The sequence below is a fragment of the Lampetra fluviatilis genome, chromosome 4 (assembly GCF_964198595.1).
Source record: "Lampetra fluviatilis chromosome 4, kcLamFluv1.1, whole genome shotgun sequence".
Classification (NCBI taxonomy): domain Eukaryota; kingdom Metazoa; phylum Chordata; class Hyperoartia; order Petromyzontiformes; family Petromyzontidae; genus Lampetra; species Lampetra fluviatilis.
Genome location: NC_136278.1, coordinates 18,153,499 through 18,175,936, shown reverse-complemented (window position 1 = coordinate 18,175,936; position 22,438 = coordinate 18,153,499). Strand labels below are relative to the sequence as shown.

Genomic DNA, 22,438 nt, shown 5'->3' with positions numbered 1-22,438 from the left:
AGGAGGAGGGGCGCCTCCTCGTCACGCATGCCCCCCTCCCTCAACCCATCTGCTCGATCAGAAATGAGTGCGTTTCTTTTTAAACATTGAGGCCTAGTGGGCCCCCTTTTCTTGCCTGGTGGCCCTGCCCGCGTGCGCACGCCTCACCCGCGTAGGGAAACCTAGCAGAGGCCGGGGTAGGCCCGAGTCGCGCTCGTCATCGCCAGCCACGGTCTGTCCACTGCTGGATGAGGGCCTCCCTGAGCCGTCGCTCGCGACCTCCTGATGTAACGAGTCGCCTGAACAGGAGCTCATGTCACTGCTCCGTCTCGTCCGTTCACGGACGCTCAGATAGCCCAACTCACTATGGGGGGGGTCCTTTCCTGCCGAAATACAATCTGAAATCTCCTGCAACAACATGAATAATGCCTTTTAAGTGAATTACCTACTGTTCCAAAGTGTTCAGAACCAGCATTTTTCATCATTAACGTAATGAAAGTTCAGCTACGTGAGGCCAAGCAAAGCACTCTGTTTATATGTGTCAATGGGGCGTATAAACAATAGAGACGGGACGGACGGCAACGAATGACAGAAAAATTAATGCCTATAGACTTTTGGAAAAGGAATCTCCATTATAGTCTATGGGCACTTCGTTTTACTTAATTTGTTTTAGTCCAGCGTATGTTGACCGTACGTAGCCAATCGTGCTATCCTTCAACACAAAAAAATCATTTATAAAGGAATTTAAAAAAAGGAAATGTGTGAATGTGTTCGAAATATTTAGCATACTTCCCAACATGCAACAAACTTTTAATTGGGCCTGTGGGTAGCTTCCAGACTGTACACAATGCAAAAGGTATAAAAATAGATTTTTGTATTTTGGGAGGCGGGGGGCGCAATAATGGATATATTTTGCACGCAAGTGAGCAGTGACGTCACATCTGTGATATCACCCGCATGCGACAGCGTTACGCAGTGTGCCTGCTGACGTCACGACCCCCCAACCCTCCGCGTAGGCCGTGTATTAATTTAAGACAAGAATCCAAGTCCCGGGTAAAACCGGGTAGTAAAGCTAGTCACCAATAAATAAACACTAATAAATAATACTGTATATCCAACGCCTGATTATATGATTGTATCCATTTATTAAGGACCAAAGCATTTACAATCACCTGGAGAGCATTTTGGCAAACGCATGTCCTCAAAGATAAACTGCAATTGTAACATTGGGTGCTTCAAATTTGCAAACAATTTTTGCAATGTATTGTTACAAAGGGACAAGCATTCGTCAACTTAAGACACATTATTTTATGCATTGGAGTACCTGTATCATATTTTGCTCGTATCTGTTTCATGAACATTTGTTTTCAGGTTTCCTGTGATGGCAGTGGCATCTGTTGGAGGTTATGGGTTGGGATGACCATACCAGCTGTGCTGGGGCCTGCTCCTCTTTCAGGGTTTTATGGGATAATTGTAAATGTCCACTTCCACTGTCACGTTCCGTGCTTCCTGAAGACTCGTCTCGTGTCAAGAATCGATTACCGAAGGTTGTAACTTTAGAGTCACTTAATGCTAAATGGTGCTATTTAATTATCTGTAAATAGTCGTTGAAAGATATGAAATTAATTTCATGGACAGTTCCAAATATTGGGCAACCACAGTAAAATATGAAAAGTCATCCTGACAAAACATGGGTTGTCATTTAGAAGGTAATTATTTCGTTATGATAAAAAAACCCAGCTTATTTATGGAACAAGTCAGTGGTTTGACAGCTACACAAACTGCACTATGCCAGCAGGGACGAAGCAGTTCCGTGTCTCTTATCCCAAACAGGTCTCAAAACGAACGAACTTAATTCAGACATTGTCTTGCCCTGTACTTGCTACCCAACAAAGCAACGTGATTCCCGCTTAATTCCCTAGACCACAAATAACACGTAATTAAGGGGACCTAAAGCAGAGAGGATCAGGTATAGAGGGGGATGAGGTCATGCAGATTTTGGGGATGAGGACCGGTCTCGGTTTGCCAGCTCAGCAGTTTTGTTGCTATGTTTAGTGAATTTTTACGTTTCCCTCGTGAAAAATATAATCAAAGTGACATCTTTATATTTAGTGACATCCCGGGTATATAGGATTCTATATCAATTTACTTTGTTCCAGACTTGGTAAATTATCTAGTAATATTTTTTAAACTTTAGAGGTTTAATTTAGCGACATCTGGTGACAGTTTGAGTTTCGTTTGGCAACTTTCCGCTTTGAGGAGTTGGCAACACTAACCGATCTTGCCCTGGCCTCTAAATTTAGGCCATGTATGGGAGTGGCTCTCCAAGCCACTTTCAGGCTTCCGCGAGCTCCATGAGGAAGTCGTCCACGTAGCACAGCATCTGCAGCAGAGCCATGAGCAGCAGAATGTCGCTGCTGGTGTCGGGCTCCAGCTGCACGGCGTAGTTCTTGATGGGCAGCACGGAGGACACGGGCATGCCCAGGTGCGACGCCACCTCCACCACCTGCCGGCGGGGGTCAGGCACACGAGTAACCGTGCACACGTGTGCACACAAAGCCAAAGATCCTCCACATAGCCTTAACAGACTGTTGGGGCAAGTGGTGTTAGTGAGCAGCGCCTATGAAGGCTAGCACGGCACACGATAGGGTTGGTGGCCAGCACCACGCCTGACTGCCTTTGTCTCCCTAGTGGCGATGTTTACACATCGCACCAGCTACTTGCTTTGAGGCTCAGGTTGACGAGAAAACACGACCCAGTAAATTTGTGTAATCCACCAATCCTTGGCTCCACAGGTCTCGATTACAGGTGTGCATAACCACCAGAGCCCAGCTATCAGAATGATGATGACCTCAACTACCATGCAGATGTAACAATGCCTCATTTATGAGAACTGCTGTATAAAGGTCGTGAATGAAACTGACGTTACCTTCTCCTTGATATATTGGCTACGATAGATGTTCTGAATGTCCTCTTCGACCAGAGGACATGCCTGGTCCACTTTGGTCAACAGGATGAGTTGCGGGATACCTGGCCAGGGAAAAATCATAAACCATGAACACACAAATACACAGGAGACAGATCCCCCATTTAACCTGCATTGTTGGAGGACAAGTTCGGATACTATTCACCACTGTCAGCCCTCGCCAGCACTGAATTCAGGTGGACATATTCAAAGCATAGTACTGAACCACTGCACCACCACTCAATACACACAGATTCCCAGTATTGTCTTAAACACTTGGGGTGAGTGCTGTTAGCGAGCACCTGTTTGTAAATTTTCTTGTGTAAAATGTAAAATAAAATTCCATTTTAAACTCTACAGTGTGGATGCAAGTTTGTTTAGCAATTCCATTTTCCTTTATTTCTCTGGTGGGGCCCCACCGGCCTCTCACGCCCGGCCAGCAATGCATGGTGGACAAATCGTGGTGTGAGTGCTCGGCCGCCTCACCCATCTTGTTGGCCTTGCTGCGAATGAGCTGCAGCTTGGCCTGCATGCGCTCTGACATGACGGCCACCTTGCCCGCGTCCATTACGAACACCAGGCAGTGCACGCGCTGCGCCAGCTCGGGCTCCTGTACGTAGCCCGGGTAGCTACAGTCGATTGATGCCACGGGGTTGAACTACGAACACACGCAGCATTCGGAGACACCGTCACGAACGCGGACAATACACCACTTCCTCTTCTGGGAGGCTCAACTGGAACGCGTTGTGTTAAAACTGGCAGCCCCTCTCTCCATCAGCCCCACCTACTTTTGTATAGCCATGTCCACTCTGTCACCAGCACCACCCACACAGGGAGTGGCCTCCTGGCTCTGCATTGGTCCTGCCCACTAGTCAGGTAGCTCCGCCCTTTGTACGATTGTCAATCAAGCAAGATGCCATAAAATGTTAAATCGGGGACAAAATCCCGATTTACGCAAAACTTTGAGACACTGGGACAGCATTTCTGCATGTGTATCAAGTACCAAAAGTAATTATTATTTGACTTGCATATCTATTATCAGATATGGTGGTGATGTACGCCTTTGGTCCGACAACACATCCCTCAAAAAGCAGATGCAACCCTTGATGTTTGAGAGCGGCCATAGAAGCGAATATCGCAGAGCTACCTCCAAGATCCCTTACAAGTGACCTCTGTGGAGTCACCGGGTTGAGATTATCAACTCACTACACTTGAGAACCCGGTGTAATCACAGGCGACTTACCTATATTGTAACCCAGGTGTAACATTATGCCTTGTGTAACGTAAAACACACATTGAGTCCGTCTGGTAACTTTACAGACTTCACCGAGTTCTCAGTCCAGTGCTTAGTGCACACGCCAAAGCTTAAGTGACGCCATTGCTCTCAGTCCATGCAGGAAGTGACACCTTATATGCTATGTCTATAAAATGCATGACCACACCTTGCATTAATGTGCATTACGTGTCACACCACACCTATCTGAATATGCATGAGCATGCTCCATGTCACACCAGGATGTCTGCGAAGCCAGCTCGGCGGTCTGAACCTCCGAGCCAACTGGCCATCTGGTGATGTGCATTCCTCAATGAGGCTGTTGTGAGTAACAAGCTGAGGCTTGGTCACCTGGTAGCGGTCGGGCACGTGTCCGTGCAGCACGCTGACCACGTCCTCCGGGTCTATGCCGGTGCCCGGGCCCTCCTCCATCCCCATGGTGTCGCATAGCTGCACAGGCAGTGCCTTGCCTCCTCTCCCGGCAAACAGCTGATATGTGCGGAACTGAACACACACACACAGCACACGTGCACTTGATATGTACAAATAAACAAATACGTGCACATAGCAAAACAAATATCTGGAACCCGGGATTATTGCTGGATTCTTTATGAGCGACTGCCCAAACGTAAACCCAAGTGCTAGTTTAATCATATGACATGGCCATAATATATGTATGTATGCTGAACTTCTTTCGCGCCGTACGTAGCCAACCATGCAAATCGGATGTGCGGGGGAAGTGTTGTATATGTTGGGTATCAAAATTTTGATGTGTTGTATGCGTGCGTGGGTGAAATTATTATGTTGTATGTGTGGGTTATGAATATTCAGTGAAAATAATAATAATCAATTGAAATTTGTCCAAATGTGTAATTATCCGGAAATATTTTAATTTATGTAATTATGCACATTTAATTATGCCAATTCGAGAGGTAATTGTAGTAATTATGCGAGTGGGTGTAATTATGATAATGCAAGTCGTTATGATAACCAGACCCCGCCTCGGTGACGAGGGTGGGTTATCGATCGGAATAAGGCAATTAATCGTATGCAGTTATGCAGGTGTGGTGTAAGTATGCAAGATTAACTTAGATTAACTCGGCATCGTTGTCTAGGTTCGTCTCCTTCTCGCTTATTTTTTTTTTAGGTCCCCGGTTCACCCCGTTATCCCTTTTACATTTACTGAGTATGTATTAGTGTTTTTATTAAGGTCACCAAGTTCAGATCTCAACGCAGAAGCAGATCTTATGCATAGATTTCAGGAAGGAATCACACAACCACTTCTGTATTAATCAATTTATTACTAATTCAACCTCAACTATGATATAGTATGCGAACTCTCAATCCCGGAACGTCAACACGGCATCAATACAGTATCATCAATGATTGTCTGATTTCACTTTGACAACGACACATGTATCCCGCATAACGCGATGGTTGTTAGTGAGAGAGAGTCGTTAAAACATGCAAATACTATGCTAAGAAAAACCTTAACGTTAATGAATGAAAGATACTTGAAAGATTATACGGCGATAAAAAAACACAATCAAAAACAGTTATTATTCTTAAAGGCACCAATCTCAACAGATACATCGGCAGGTTATCTGACAACAGAATGGCTCGGAGTAAGGGCCTGCGACGGTGCTCCTTTTCCGAAGATCGTTATCTTATCAAGTTTACTAATTGGGGACCAGATCACCTGATAAGGATCTGGTGGGCCACCACTCCCCGCGTGAGCGTGGCTTGGCGGAAGGAGGTGCCAAGAATCAATTCGTATTGATGGATCTGTTGGGAATTTATGCGATTAAGAGTACAGCCCACTAAATATTAAAGATAAAAATTACGAATACTCTTATAAACGACGGATGGCCATCACTCGGTCTCGAGTGTTTTTGAGTGGTAAGAGTTGTCTTTGAATAGTCAGTGTTCGGAGTCGGTTCTTTATGTCAAACAGACGCCTGGTGGTCGTGTGGTGAGGGGGCGGTGCGCGTCATACGTATCAGTCGCTCTCCTGTCACCGTGGTGAATGGGTTTGGATGCTCGGTCGGTAGGTGGCGCCCACAGCTCGCTCGCAGCGTGCAGTGTTGGGTCGTCGCCTCGTCGCCAAACCGCGATTGTCAGCTGCAGCAGAGACCTCCGACGCGGCAGAGGTTGACCCACGCAGGCCGAGTTGAGCTGTCAAGCGGGTCTTGCCCGCCTGCAGAGGAGATGGGGAGCCGCTTGAGTCGAGCCCCGAGAGCCGATCGAACTCGGCTGAGTCCCAGACGAGCTGAAGAGTCGAGCCGACCCGCTGGTCGCAGCTCGCTCCTGAGTCGACCCTCCCGGTCGAGCTGAAGATGAGTCGAGCCGACCCGCTGGTCGCAGCTCGCTCCTGAGCCGACCCGCTCGGTCGAGCTCCTGAGCCGACCCTCCCGGTCGAGCTCCTGAGCCGACCCACTGGTCGAACTCGGCTGATGAGTTGACCCTCCTGGTCGAACTGATTTCCAATGCTCAGGGTCCTTTCTTTTATGCCGAAAAATCCCTTTAGACCCTGCCCACAAGGCGGGGTTTCTTTTGATCTACTGTGTCAGGATCTGTCCGTGTGTAGGTGTGTCCATGTGTGTGTCCGTACGTCCGTGTGTCCTTGTGTGCATCACCCACGGTATATTCCGTTGTCATATTCCCTCCATAAAATCCACGAGCAAACAATCAGGTGTTACAAATTGCCTCGAGGTCGTCTCTCTGTCTGGGTGCGATATTATCTCTTGTTTGGCCTTCTTCATGAACCAAAACACAGACGTTACAAATCGTCTCATAGGCACCTTTGTCCGTGTTGCACCACCTGGAGGGAGGGGCACACTCCCTCCGACCCTCGCTGACGCACAAAGAAATGATTAAAAGTTTTAACATTTGTCCCTTACCATTTCACAGTTATGATTCTGTATGTAACCTAAGGTCTGTCATTTCCCATCGTGGTGCTTGACTCAAGTGGAGGTGTTTCCCCGAGCATATACACACTCCTATCCCGCGCTGCGGGGATACAAAGACGGCCGGGATCTCCCTTTCTCTCCGACCCTGGGTTTAACATCGCTCTTTTATTATGTATTTTATATTCGACCTGGTGGTGATTCATCCCGTTATGCTTCAGGTCGAGTTGTATCAATAACTTTAGCCTACCCTGTTGTTAAATTCCGACTTTAACGTGACTTTAATAGCAATACAGAATAATTGAGCTTTTTGACTTAACTAGGCGAACACGAACTTCTGGTGACCCCCGCAGCCTCGCTGTTCAGCTGAGCCTGCAGCCTTGAGAGAGACACAACACCCTTATTCTCGTCTCACTGTGGTCATCCAACCTTCTGCTCTGGGAGTGTCATTAATTTCAGGACAAGGCCCCCTCACGTTCAGACGCGCAGGTTGTTTAAATCAGCTCCCTCCCCTGTGTACACAACCTTGAGCTGGTTTATCTTGGCTCCCTCAGCTGCAGGAGAACAAGGCGTATTTCTCCTCCCTGTGTGCACGTGTTCCAATTAGCTCGAAATCCCTAACACACAATCAGTGATGACCCCCGGCCTTCTGTGGCCGTGATCCAGACAAAGGCGCCTCTGCTTCCTTCCATTGCCTTGAGTCGACACTGCCCCATTATTCGCCCATGTGCTGAGGTCATAGATGGTTGGGCTTTTTGCCTTAACTGTCTGGCTGACTCTCCTACTGTCTCTGCCCTTGCACGGGTGACAGGTGCCCGTTCATCAGGCCTTATCTTTCCTTGAAGCAAGGTTGCAAATTCTGCCATCCTAGCCCTCCTTCAGTTCATTACTCAACAACACCTGGTGTTTTGCAGCCTGCTGCTTCTTGGTGTGTTTTCATTCATTATATCTCAATGATGGAAGAAGGCTAGAATACAACATTCCGCCCTTTTAAAAATGACCAGTGGTCAAATGGCCACGGGTTATTTTTAAAAAAATGTATACCCTTCTTCCATCATGAACCATCGATTGTCCTCAAGTTTTGCTGCTATTTCCTTACAACGCGCGCGTACGTGTCACAACTTAACATGGTTATATGTGACAAGAGAGAGAGAAAAAAAAAATATTCTAAAGGAAGGTAAAACGATAAGGGAGGGAGAAATTATTCTATTGACTACGTGTTATAGGAGATATCGTTAAAAAGATAGTTTCTACGGTTATTCTTGGGTGGCATCATCAGGCCTTGGCTCTATCCCTGCTAGCTTGGCAAGGTACGTTAGCAGGAGCGTGAGCAGGAGGGCTGCCATTTCCCGGAAAACATGTTACACATTATTGTAGTGTGATATGCCCATTAGTTTAGTTCCCCAGAGATTGGTGTTTATTCTGAGTTAATTTTTTTATGTCCTAAGGTTAAGTGTACTATGCACTTAAGCTTTCTGGAATTCGTACTCTTTAGTATTTATTTTTATTTTTTTTTGGAAGGTCGTGTAGGTAGGAAACATATAATAATAAAAATTATTGTTTGTTGGTTAATTATCTTTGTTAAGTTTCTACTTTTCGGTAAGGAAAACGTTAAGAAAACGCGAAGTTTCAACCGTTATTTATTCTGCCCTTATCTGTATCTCCAGATGTCTCGGGAGGCTAGTCCATACATCTTTTGTCCATTTGGATGTCCATGACCTCTTTATGACCGAACTCTCAACATTTTAACCGCCCTCCATGTTTCATGGATTCCTGGTGTTCTTGTGAGGAGAAGTGAGTTGTTTTCATTAATTAATTAAAAAGGTATATATATAGATAAAAAAATTATTATATTTTTTTTGAATTGTTCTTAATTAAAAAAAATAGACACAACAATCCGCCCATTTGAATAATTATCAGGGGTCGATTTGGCCACTGGCGAATTTTCAAACCACGTAAATGCCCCTTTTTTGTGTTATGAATCTATAAGCCGCCCTCACTCTCGGCGGTTATTTCTTACGACGCGCGCATATGTATCACAATCGTAACATGGTTACATTTGAAATAAGCAAAAGAAATAAAACACAACGTTAAACATCGGTACTAATCCATAACGCATTCCTTCCAAAGCGCGCGCATATGTATCACAATCTTAACAAGGTTACATTTGAAATAAGCAAAAAAAATACAACAAAACTTTAACATCGATATCACCAGTTACATGGTTCTCATCCCTCATAACTCCGACGGATATTAATTTTTTTTTGTTTTTGTTAAATCCTGGGAAACGCTAGGTAGCGGTTTCGAACGCATTTTTGCGTTAATTCCCTCCTGTTACATCCTTGCAATCTTTTTACCAAGTTCCGAGTGTCTGGTTTACCACTTATCACTTTGATCATTCGATCACGGTTTTCCGGTTCGTTTTGTAATTTCCCCTCTCACTCTCTCGCGTCGTGGGAGTGTGTGGTGTAAAATTGTGCTGCACATAATCAGAATTCGCGCACACAACCAACTTCTGTACTCCGTCATCACTGGCATTCGCTCTCTCTGCGATTACATGCACATTTGCCGAGTCAGTGTGTCGATTTAATTCTGTCCCTCGTAATGTTGCCCTCTTTGTTTTTACGAGTGTGTTGGATTCCAACACCATTCCCGATACGTCATGGACATTCGTCTCCATTTTAGCACTCCGATCCACATAAATTTTGGTTTCCCTTGGATATTTTCCATTCAAAGGCTCATGCCTGCGCTCCTCAGGGCGTGTCCCTGCTGTCGGTTTTTGTACTGTCTGATCACGCTTCAATGCAACCCTGTCCTTGTATTCGATCCGCGCGTCATTTACGGGAGTACTGTCCACGTTTTTGCCCGCCCTGTCACTTGTAGCCTGCCTGTATTTCCCATTGAGCTCAGGGTTTAATACCTCGGCGGGTGGGGCGCGTGTTGGCCGCTCGCTCGCGCTCACTGCGGGTTGTTTATCATGTCTTTGGACCGCATTCTGTGTTATTCCTCTATTCCCTCCTGGTATAGCCGGTGGAGGAATTGGTCGGAATTGGATCGATTGTGTTTGACCTCCCATCCTACGATTCTCCTGCATGTTCGCATCCATACCTCCGCGGTCTGTGTAACACCTTCCCGCTAGATGGTTATCTCGCCATCTTAGTGTGCAACTTTGGCCTCGTGTGTGTCGTGGCATGGGGTGTTGGTATGGTTCTGTTCTGAACCTCCCCCTCCTGCGATTCCTCTGAATGTTCGGCTTTGTGCCGCTCACATTCTCGTGCCAACCTCTCTCTGGGTTATTTTGCCATGTGTGCGTGCGTGTTTGCTCCGTCCTGCATTGTGGGACTGCTCGGTGATTTTTATTCCTCTCTGAGAGGCTGGGTTCTTTATCCCTCTCCCTGTGTTCTGGATCCGAATTATGATTCTTAGCTCTGTATAACCATGCCATGTACGCCTTGCTCTCTATGCGGCGTAAGGATGCGGTTTCTGGATTCAAAACCATTCTCACCCTTTCTGTAATCTCTGGGCTCAAGGATTCAAAAAACATAATTTTGAACATTTTATCTCCTTCGTGGTATTGATTCACATCGCCTGCGTAATACGCTCTTTTAAATTGCACGAGGTAGTCACGTGGATCTTGGTCCACGCCCTGGGTCATCGATTTTACAGCATAAAACCCCTCAGTGAGTGTCGAATATTCTCCAAACTTCCGAATCACTGCCAGGCTCAGTTGTTTAAAATCATTTCTAACCTTGTGTGGTAGTGACTTTACCCATGGGATAGAATCTTTATTTAAGCTTCGTTTCAACAAACTCGCTTTTTCATCCCGTCTCCTCAGCCCTCTAATCATTGCCTCCTCTTCCACTGTCGCGATATGTGTGTGGATATCCATAGTCTTATTGTGGGGGTCAAAATCGGGAATTCTGACTAGAGCCTTGTCCATCAATTTAAGGGTTTTACTGTTGAATAAGTATTCCGAAAATTGATCGCCGTCAGCGTCATCATCAAACAAGTTATCATCAGGCAATCTGTCACTTTTATCTGTTCTGTGTGGGGCGTGATTAAGCGGTGTGCATTTTCTGTGTGCGCGCCCAGTGCCGTGTCGCTCGTGTTGCCATTTCCCTTCAGTTTTTGCCTCTGCCCTTAGCGGAGCACGTCCTGTCGACTTTACTTTAACATTTTGCTTCCCTCTATCTGTGAAGTTGTCAATCTCACATGTTTTTGTTTGCATATGTATCTCTCCATCCCTTCTCTCGAATGAGTGTGATTTAATGTTACTTCCATCTTTATTCTGTGGATCCACGTCTGTGAGTTTCGCTGGTGTCGCGAGCCCTGATTTCTCCTCCCTTACGATGGTGTGAGGACATTTTTCCTCGTTTATTAGAGACGATTTCTCTCTTGTTTCCTTTCCGAATTTTCCTTTATTCCACCATCCCTGTCTGTATGCCTGTGTGAGGAGGAATGAGTCCTGTCCTGCCTTCTCTGCAGCTTTTGCATCGTGTTCGCCTTTGTTACATTTTATCCAGTCAATTAGTTTCCCCCGAGGTGTGTTCGTGTTATCGATACAGCTCCCTTCCCATATGTCTCTCTGACTGTACTGCTTTGTAACAGATTGGTCGGTACGTTTTAATACGAGTTCCCCGTACCCCGTCACCCATTCAAAAATTATTCTTAATCCTATCATCTCAAGTGGCAGGAGTTACTTTGACATTCCTTTTCAGAGTACTTATAAACAATTGTATCACAGGATGCGTCAGTTCAACTCGAGCAAATAATCTCAGCCCAGCTGTCTTTGTTATACTCTGCTACTCTGGTATTTCCCTTCAGAGCGCGTTTTGTTTTGTTTTCCCGTTTACAATCACAAGGCAACGTTAGTTCACAACACTTTGATTAACACAACAGTGATTCGTTCCTGAATTCATGCATAAACTGTCTGCGAGAAATCCCGGACGAGCCCCCAGTATGTTGTATATGTTGGGTATCAAAATTTTGATGTGTTGTATGCGTGCGTGGGTGAAATTATTATGTTGTATGTGTGGGTTATGAATATTCAGTGAAAATAATAATAAATTGAAATTTGGCCAAATGTGTAATTATCCGGAAATATTTTAATTTATGTAATTATGCACATTTAATTATGCCAATTCGAGAGGTAATTGTAGTAATTATGCGAGTGGGTGTAATTATGATAATGCAAGTCGTTATGATAACCAGACCCCGCCTCGGTGACGAGGGTGGGTTATCGATCGGAATAAGGCAATTAATCGTATGCAGTTATGCAGGTGTGGTGTAAGTATGCAAGATTAACTTAGATTAACTCGGCATCGTTGTCTAGGTTCGTCTCCTTCTCGCTTATTTTTTTTTTAGGTCCCCGGTTCACCCCGTTATCCCTTTTACATTTACTGAGTATGTATTAGTGTTTTTATTAAGGTCACCAAGTTCAGATCTCAACGCAGAAGCAGATCTTATGCATAGATTTCAGGAAGGAATCACACAACCACTTCTGTATTAATCAATTTATTACTAATTCAACCTCAACTATGATATAGTATGCGAACTCTCAATCCCGGAACGTCAACACGGCATCAATACAGTATCATCAATGATTGTCTGATTTCACTTTGACAACGACACATGTATCCCGCATAACGCGATGGTTGTTAGTGAGAGAGAGTCGTTAAAACATGCAAATACTATGCTAAGAAAACCCTTAACGTTAATGAATGAAAGATACTTGAAAGATTATACGGCGATAAAAAAACACAATCAAAAACAGTTATTATTCTTAAAGGCACCAATCTCAACAGATACATCGGCAGGTTATCTGACAACAGAATGGCTCGGAGTAAGTGCCTGCGACGGTGCTCCTTTTCCGAAGATCGTTATCTTATCAAGTTTACTAATTGGGGACCAGATCACCTGATAAGGATCTGGTGGGCCACCACTCCCCACGTGAGCGTGGCTTGGCGGAAGGAGGTGCCAAGAATCAATTCGTATTGATGGATCTGTTGGGAATTTATGCGATTAAGAGTACAGCCCACTAAATATTAAAGATAAAAATTACGAATACTCTTATAAACGACGGATGGCCATCACTCGGTCTCGAGTGTTTTTGAGTGGTAAGAGTTGTCTTTGAATAGTCAGTGTTCGGAGTCGGTTCATTATGTCAAACAGACGCCTGGTGGTCGTGTGGTGAGGGGGCGGTGCGCGTCATACGTATCAGTCGCTCTCCTGTCACCGTGGTGAATGGGTTTGGATGCTCGGTCGGTAGGTGGCGCCCACAGCTCGCTCGCAGCGTGCAGTGTTGGGTCGTCGCCTCGTCGCCAAACCGCGATTGTCAGCTGCAGCAGAGACCTCCGACGCGGCAGAGGTTGACCCACGCAGGCCGAGTTGAGCTGTCAAGCGGGTCTTGCCCGCCTGCAGAGGAGATGGGGAGCCGCTTGAGTCGAGCCCCGAGAGCCGATCGAACTCGGCTGAGTCCCAGACGAGCTGAAGAGTCGAGCCGACCCGCTGGTCGCAGCTCGCTCCTGAGTCGACCCTCCCGGTCGAGCTGAAGATGAGTCGAGCCGACCCGCTGGTCGCAGCTCGCTCCTGAGCCGACCCGCTCGGTCGAGCTCCTGAGCCGACCCTCCCGGTCGAGCTCCTGAGCCGACCCACTGGTCGAACTCGGCTGATGAGTTGACCCTCCTGGTCGAACTGATTTCCAATGCTCAGGGTCCTTTCTTTTATGCCGAAAAATCCCTTTAGACCCTGCCCACAAGGCGGGGTTTCTTTTGATTTACTGTGTCAGGATCTGTCCGTGTGTAGGTGTGTCCATGTGTGTGTCCGTACGTCCGTGTGTCCTTGTGTGCATCACCCACGGTATATTCCGTTGTCATATTCCCTCCATAAAATCCACGAGCAAACAATCAGGTGTTACAAATTGCCTCGAGGTCGTCTCTCTGTCTGGGTGCGATATTATCTCTTGTTTGGCCTTCTTCATGAACCAAAACACAGACGTTACAAATCGTCTCATAGGCACCTTTGTCCGTGTTGCACCACCTGGAGGGAGGGGCACACTCCCTCCGACCCTCGCTGACGCACAAAGAAATGATTAAAAGTTTTAACATTTGTCCCTTACCATTTCACAGTTATGATTCTGTATGTAACCTAAGGTCTGTCATTTCCCATCGTGGTGCTTGACTCAAGTGGAGGTGTTTCCCCGAGCATATACACACTCCTATCCCGCGCTGCGGGGATACAAAGACGGCCGGGATCTCCCTTTCTCTCCGACCCTGGGTTTAACATCGCTCTTTTATTATGTATTTTATATTCGACCTGGTGGTGATTCATCCCGTTATGCTTCGGGTCGAGTTGTATCAATAACTTTAGCCTACCCTGTTGTTAAATTCCGACTTTAACGTGACTTTAATAGCAATACAGAATAATTGAGCTTTTTGACTTAACTAGGCGAACACGAACTTCTGGTGACCCCCGCAGCCTCGCTGTTCAGCTGAGCCTGCAGCCTTGAGAGAGACACAACACCCTTATTCTCGTCTCACTGTGGTCATCCAACCTTCTGCTCTGGGAGTGTCATTAATTTCAGGACAAGGCCCCCTCACGTTCAGACGCGCAGGTTGTTTAAATCAGCTCCCTCCCCTGTGTACACAACCTTGAGCTGGTTTATCTTGGCTCCCTCAGCTGCAGGAGAACAAGGCGTATTTCTCCTCCCTGTGTGCACGTGTTCCAATTAGCTCGAAATCCCTAACACACAATCAGTGATGACCCCCGGCCTTCTGTGGCCGTGATCCAGACAAAGGCGCCTCTGCTTCCTTCCATTGCCTTGAGTCGACACTGCCCCATTATTCGCCCATGTGCTGAGGTCATAGATGGTTGGGCTTTTTGCCTTAACTGTCTGGCTGACTCTCCTACTGTCTCTGCCCTTGCACGGGTGACAGGTGCCCGTTCATCAGGCCTTATCTTTCCTTGAAGCAAGGTTGCAAATTCTGCCATCCTAGCCCTCCTTCAGTTCATTACTCAACAACACCTGGTGTTTTGCAGCCTGCTGCTTCTTGGTGTGTTTTCATTCATTATATCTCAATGATGGAAGAAGGCTAGAATACAACAGAAGGACAACAAACTAAACACAAAAACAGTTGTCGCTTTTGTGAACCGCTCGTCTAACCCGTGATGAACACGACAGTGCAGGATAATTTTCTCATATCGCGCTCTTCAAGCAGTGAAGCCCAGGGTGCTCTACAAAAGAAAGTGATCAAAAAAAGCCGATACTCAATCGATTGATTGTCAAGTGATCAATGGATCGAGTAATCCCCTTGGTTCGTAAAGCTTCCCGCAGAGCGCTGGTGAGTATATAACTTAACCTATTATTTTATGTCATGAAAAGTTATTTTAATTTATAAAGTGCTTTAATACATTTATCATGTGTACAGTATCGTTATTAAGACGTATTACCGATACCCCAATGAAGCCTCATATATCGTTCATAGATAAAAAGAATAACACTGTCGGTAATGCATCTACATTGGAATTGTGTTATAATGACCTCCCGTAGCACTGTTTCGTCCAGCGCTCAGTTTACCAAGACTGCATTCTGAGCACTGTGAGAGGTATGCCTGTATGTACATTTGATTTAGATTTGAGAATTGGGCCGGCATTTCCAATATCAGTAAAAATCGAGCTTCGGAAGCAGAGGCCGGCTAAGGGGACACTTTCTCAGCTCTCATCCTTGGCCTTGGTCCGAGGACATCACGGATTTGGGTGTTTCAAACTGGTCACGTGTTTGTTTCTCATAATGACTTGCATAATAAAAATATCTAAATAATCACTGATTGTTCAATGTTCTTGAAAACACATGATTACGCAGAATTGAATCGTGAGAATGATAATTAGGTAGCAATCAGTTTTTGTTTCACAGTGTTTGACAGTTTCTCGTACTGCAACACGAGCTTTTCTCACTACAGCCACATCGAGGATCCGGTCTTGATGCTGGCCTCGTCCTAAAAGGCTCCTGGCCACGACTCGTCCTTGGTCCCGCGGCTTCCCGGCCTCGAATCCTTCGCTCCGTGACCGCGAGGGTTACCCGGGAGGTGAGGCTGGATCCGCTGCTGCCCGCTGCTGCGCGCGTGGTCACGTGGCCCGCGAAGACGGCATCGAGGGAGTTGAAGAAGCTCGACTTTCCCGCGCCAACCTGGCCCAGCAGCAGAACGCGTGGGGCCTTCACACGCGTGTCCCGTGTGGTGTGGCCGCACACGTCCCGCATGAGCTGCTCTCGCTTCCTGACATCCGGTGGAAACAAACCAGCGAACCTTCGATCAGCCCGGTTGGCTACGTGCGACGGACAAAGCAGTTCAGCATACGTGCGTGCGTACAAAACAGGACAGTGCTCGCAAAGCGACGGGATAATCGCAGAGGGGCACAGAGCAGCCACCACGTCCGATCGGCAGGAGAGCCGCGCGACATTGGTCAAGATCGTTTCCAACGACGTCGACTCGCGCAATCTCGACGGTCAAGCGTCCCGGAAATCGACCGCCCACTCAGCCGACGCTAGGACGGAGAAATATATAACAAAAACAGAGAGAGAAAGCAAGAGGAAGAATAATAATTCATTCCAGCGAGAAGCATAAAAAAACTGAGTAGAAGAGAGACAAGGATGGAGAAAGAGAGCGAGACAGGGCTACAGCAGAAGGGGGCTACGCGCCACAGAAACGGTGCAGCCGCCCACTGTGTGAGTGTGCGAGCGTGCACTAAAAACCGGTGGCTGCATATATTTAATAAAGTTTTGTACCAAAATATTTTTTAACTTTGGTAAAAAAGAATTTTTTTTACACATTGTTAGCCCTGCGTTATCAAAGGGATGGGCTATAAATCTCCCTCCAAGGCATCTACCAGCCTCCTCAATGTAATGGAGCCCACGGCGTTATTGGGCGATTCAGTTCAGCGAATTGGTTGCAGAACGTGAACCTGTGATGTATCACAGATGATGTTCTGGCCGCTCTGATTGCTGTGGTCACTTGTCGACACGCAAGTGCTGTATCTTTGCCAACGGCAAGGGAGGTTCCTGCTTCACAGCTATTGCTGGTGTCTCTCACGGGGCTGTCATGCATTAGGGCCATTCCCCGAGATACCAGCCGGTAGGTTGCTGCGTGACAAGGCAGTGTTCACTTACTCTTCAGTCCATGAAACATTTCTCCACGGCTTTTCGGCCAGCACTTTCTCTATGACAAGAGGAAACCATGACACGACATTAAAAGCTTCATTATCAGCCATAATGGATCACCGTTAGATGAAGGCCTCCATCTTGGAAACTGGACAGGTGGCCTCATTTCATTCCTTGCACCAGGGCTCAATGCCCACCACGCTACACCACTGGCTGCGAGACATGTTGAACAACTGCATCCCGATGTCATTTCAAACGTGTGTGAAATCAAATGGTGCACATGTGTAGGTGCTGCGTTATTTTACAAATGCCGGGCCATTTGTGCAACTGTGAAATTACTCAGTACCGTCAAGGGTGTACACCTCCAGCTCGTGCAAAGTCAAGTCGTTTCCGAAGATGTTGGCGTTTGTTGCACTGTACGTCTGGCCCAGATTGCCCGTGAAACTGCAGCCATTGGAACCGTTGTTGGGGAGAAACATGAGGTCGTGCCCACTTCCAAAAGTAGGACCGTAGTTTGAAGCATCATAGAAGGAGTTTGATGTATTGGCAGTTTTAATCACAGAGGGGGATGGGTTTCCTGGTCCCTCCAAGCGAAACACGAACGAGTCGTTGTCTGCAATGTAGCTTCCCCGAGACGTTAGGGTCTGTGAAACGTAGCCCCCAAAAATGTACCCCTGGGCGTTGTACGCAACGGTGATGGTAGGGCCTTGGTTGTTGCATTTCGTGTGGAACGCCGTTGTGTTGAAGCCGTCTGTGCTGCCCTTGTAAAGGATGCGTAGGGACTTGTTCGCGATGTTCAGGGCTCGGAGCAGCTTCTGCTGTTGCGCAGACGAGAGCTTTGGGGACTGGGCCATTGCCGAGGATTCTTGGAGGTACCTGCAGATCACACACACCAACGCACAGCTGTCAACATGGCTCTCTTCCAGCAGGAGGTAGAAGCTGTGAATGTGACGAGTGGGAAAGTGCTGCCCCCTTCACGTGTGTGTAATAAACGACTCTATCAGGCGATGTTGGTCTCCGTTCGTCTTTTATTTAGGTTCTTCTCCGCACCCCCACTGGCCTCTTCCTCGGACCAGTGCTTTCTCGCGCGCGCCCCGCGCACGCTCCCTCTCTCCCGGACCAGTCCTGTCTCACGTGCGCCCCGCGTACGCTCTCTCTCCCTCTCCCGGACCAGTCCTGTCTCGCGTGCGCCCCGCGTACGCTCTCTCCCTCTCTCTCTCTCTTGCCCGCACACTCCCCCGTTAACTCCCCTATTCCCGGACTCCGCACGCCGCTGGACGACGGCGTGCAGAGGTCCTTCGGCCACGTGGCCGATTGCATAAATCCCTCTCACCACCCAACGTGGCTCAGCCTCTTAGATTCCCCAACTGCCCCAATCTCTTCCGGGCTCCCACTTATATACATTCCCCCCACGTGACCCTGACTCCTCCTCTTACGGATCCTCAGATCCGACCTTCCCATACTATCTCTCTCTCTCCCGCTGGCTCCGCCCCCATTCACCTCGCCCCCCATCGGAGCCGAGGCGAACGGTGGCCCCTCCCACACGCCCCGCAGACCAGGCTCCGCCCACCAATACCCCCGGCCGTGTGATTGGACCCGAGCCCAGCAACAACTCCATTTACGCTCGCATTACATGTGTATCAGAGAACACGTGAAGGCATCTCAGAGGTAACCCTGTGATGTCGACTTGCACAGGCCGATCTCTGTCATGAAACGTGTTGTTGCTCTGAGACCCGAATGGATTATTGATCTCGTGGCATGACAGCGAGAGCAAAATTGGGATAGAATTGAGGGGGGGAAATAAAATCGAAAATAAGCAAACCTATTTGTTTTCTTTGAGGAAATCGTCTTCTTCATGATTATCAGCGTGTTGATTTTTGTAATTAATGTAATGTTTATTTTTATTTTGTTCTGTATGCCTACGATGTGGATGAAGTGGACGGTTGTCAAGGAGACTCGGGGGCGGGGAGAGAGAAAGAGGGGGGAGAGAGAAAGAGAGGGCAGCACCAATCAAGCAACCAACTAATTATACTAGGAATGAAGCTTTCGTGACTGCAGGAATTACTATACTCATTGGTTCTTTCGGTAAAGTCACATATGTAGAAATTAAATTAAATTAAAATAAATCACGACGTTTCGAATGCAACACAAGCGCTCATCCTCAGGTGAAAATGGCGTAAACCACACAAGCGAGGGAACACACAGAGGGACATCACACACAGAGCACACAGAGAACGGCAAACTTCACAGAGGCAAATACAGCAAGAAGATGGGAGACGCGAACTCAGCAAACCTTAGAAACATAATGCGATGCAACCCAGTCGGCCAACATCACAGTTAGACACTAAACCTGGTTGACCACGTATTTCAAAAGACTGCTAAATCTTGTGTTCATCTTCTAGGTTGAACACACCAACGTAAACAGAGGATAAGGACTCGTGAACAGACACGAGGTACAAGGTACCAGAGCTACATACACAGAGAAGACACACAGGGAAAGGTGTTTTGGGCAGTACAGAGGGACACAACGAGAAACACCACATGAAGAGACATACACACATGGAGAGGCACACGCAGAAAGACGCACGGAGGGATAACGTACAAGGACTTATTTAGGCTGTACAGGTGGGGGAAGGGTGGGGGAAGGGAAGGGTAACCGTGCATGGACATGCATATACCAATGCAGTCAACAAATCGGGGGAAACACATGGGAACACGAAAACGGAGAATGCACATGGGAAACAAACGAAAACGGAGACACCAACCACGTTGAACGAAAACGAAGCAAAATTACAACAAGTGGAGATACATACACAGAGAAGACAACACAGGGAAAGATGTTATATGAATGCACCTCTACGGGGAGGTTGTCCTTACAATTCTATCCAATTGTTAGAACACGTGCATGACTACTAATAATAGATCACGTGTATGACTGTGCCGATGACGTCATAGCAAAGGACCCGGATCAGGAAGTGCTTTCACACCAGATCCAAGCTGTTAACCTGATGATGCTGGATGTAATCTGTAACGAAACGTCGCTACCAATTCAGCACCGGTAGTGCGAGCGTACATTTGAAACGTTTGAGTCACGTGACGTATTTCATAGTTGGCTGCGTCGGGTGGAGGAGGGGTTTACGAACACATCTTTACACGACCTGTAAACAACTTACATTTGAACCTATTTGGCGGTACGTGTACACGAGTGCGCGGTATGGGGAAAGGAACAGAGCCGTTTTATTCCCGCGATTAGGACGGCGACAGCGGATCTCCTGGTGTGGGCTGGAGTGAGCCGTGCTTTTCTCATTACTGTTATCTCCATATATAAAAGGCAAATTTGTGAATGCGTGTCTGTTCAAAATGTTTAGCGTACTTCCCGACATGCAACAAACTGGAAATTTGCAATGTGGGTACTTTCCAGACTGTACACCATGCAAAAATTATGAAAATACACCTTTTTGGGGGGGGGAGCTCAATGCATTGATTTTTTGCACAGCAAGTGAGCTGTGACGTCACATCTGTCACGTAACCCGCGCATGCGCAGTGCTTAGCGCGCCGCGCTACGAACCCGGCAACCCGAGTTCGATTCCCGCTCACGGCCACCACCAGTGACGATTATTTGAACCGGTCCTGGGCCTCCCCTAGGTCGACTCAGCCTTAAACGAGTAAGTGGTGTGTGAACATCGCCACTGGGGAGACAAAACCAATTATGAATCCCTTCACCCTCATTAACTCTCCAACACACCGGTGTGCTGCAGTAACAACGAATTTGCACTTTTTATTTATTTAAACCTTTCGTTACTGCAGGGATTCATATTCTTGGTTCTTTCGGTAAAGTCACGTAGAAGGGAAATAATAAAATAATAGAAATTACTTTAATAAAGTAAACAATTAGTTTATTTTATTATTTCCCTTAATAATAAAAATTAATTTTGTTTTCTTTTATTAAATAAAACAAAGTTTATTTATTTAATTTTATTATTTCCCTTCTACGTGACTACCGAAAGAACCAATATGAATCCCTGCAGTCACCAAAGCTTTAAAATAAATAAATAAAATTGAAATATTTTCTTTTCTTTTATTTCTATTATTAGTTCTATTATTTATTCTTATAAAATAATTTATTATTTTATTTTTATTTCTATTATTTATTTTTATTTTTGCCTACGTGACTTTACCGAAAAAACCTAAGAGTACAAATTTGTGTTTTAATATTTAAATATTTAGGGCCCCTTTACAACACATGCTGCAGGCCTCTCACTAACTTAATGCGACACTGCTCCCTTGCATTGTCGTTTCGTTTTACCGTCTGTACGTTTGACAAAACGCGAATGCAGTAGAAACACGAATTAAATACGAGAGAAAGAGTCAAAAGGGAACAAAACTACGACGTGCGAGCAGGAGCGCCAACTTACCGTGCAAGTCAAAAGTGAAACCAGGAAATGCGAAACGCCCACCCCCTCGAACACGTGGTTTGTCCCAAGTGTGACACCACCAGCACCCCTCTGTCGCCCAGCGTGAATGGTCTCTCCCGTCAGCGGTGATATTGACCGCCAGCTCCCACACACAGGTGACCCACAGTCTTGGGAGGGCCAATTTCTAAGGTCCCATTACATAAAACAACGTTCTTGCAAACTGTTTATTTTGTCTGGGAATGTGTTATATCGGGATTAATACAGCATGAACAATTCAACTGTATACAGTCCATAAACAACATTAATCGAAGGTTATAATTTGTGGTCCCTGAATATGAATCAGATACTTTAGGATATATTGAAAATATATCGAACATTTTTTACAATGTGTAGTAACGCTCACGACTCGTTCACACCGGAGTTGGAGGCACACTTGTTTATTTAACACCAACGTTGTGACATACACATTTGAGGGGGTATCGGCCCCCTCACCCGTCTATCTGAGGACACACCTCTCTAGCTAACCCTAGCCTGCCTCTGAGTCCTCCACTAATGGGCTAGGGGAGGCTATCTTGGCCCGACACTGGTCAGTCGGGCCCGGTACCCAGAGTCCAGACCAGCACTGGCTCTGGCTCTGGTACCACGCCACTGGCTCGAGCCTGCGCGGTCCTGATAAGGACGGCGTACCAGGGGGAGTCCAGGGCTCTATCTCAGACGTCTTCCGCCTCCTCTTCTTTAGCTAAACAT

The 22,438-nt window shown here is 46.7% G+C and overlaps 1 protein-coding gene across 2 annotated transcripts; it reads right to left on the bottom strand.

The window, feature by feature from the left end:
- Positions 1 to 1,241: 1,241 nt before the first annotated feature.
- LOC144931620 (interferon-induced protein 44-like) lies at positions 1,242 to 21,733 on the bottom strand. Of its 2 annotated transcripts, none has more exons than XM_078855704.1 (8): positions 19,099 to 19,145; positions 17,623 to 18,152; positions 17,286 to 17,334; positions 16,200 to 16,395; positions 4,569 to 4,721; positions 3,431 to 3,602; positions 2,909 to 3,009; positions 1,242 to 2,485 (listed from the first exon to the last, which is right to left on the bottom strand). In XM_078855704.1, exons 1-8 carry the CDS (start codon positions 19,131 to 19,133, stop codon positions 2,315 to 2,317), a joined length of 1,407 nt encoding a protein of 468 aa, XP_078711830.1. In that variant the 5' UTR covers positions 19,134 to 19,145; the 3' UTR covers positions 1,242 to 2,314. The 2 variants fall into 2 exon arrangements, with proteins under 2 accessions (XP_078711830.1, XP_078711829.1); XM_078855703.1 differs by lacking the exon at positions 19,099 to 19,145 and adding an exon at positions 21,692 to 21,733 and having other exon boundaries at positions 1,244 to 2,485.
- Positions 21,734 to 22,438: the final 705 nt, after the last annotated feature.

What these genes read in the sequence shown, in the direction of transcription:
- LOC144931620 (XM_078855704.1), bottom strand. Translation starts at nt 19,133, where the DNA reads ATGAAGAAGACGATTTCCTCAAAGAAAACAAATAG. An exon ending in GATCCAGCCTCACCTCCCGG is followed by an intron (nt 4,722 to 16,199) that starts GTAACCCTCGCG and finishes GTGTGTGTTCAG; the next exon opens with TTCCGCACATATCAGCTGTT. An exon ending in CAGCAAGGCCAACAAGATGG is followed by an intron (nt 3,010 to 3,430) that starts GTGAGGCGGCCG and finishes TTCCCTGGCCAG; the next exon opens with GTATCCCGCAACTCATCCTG.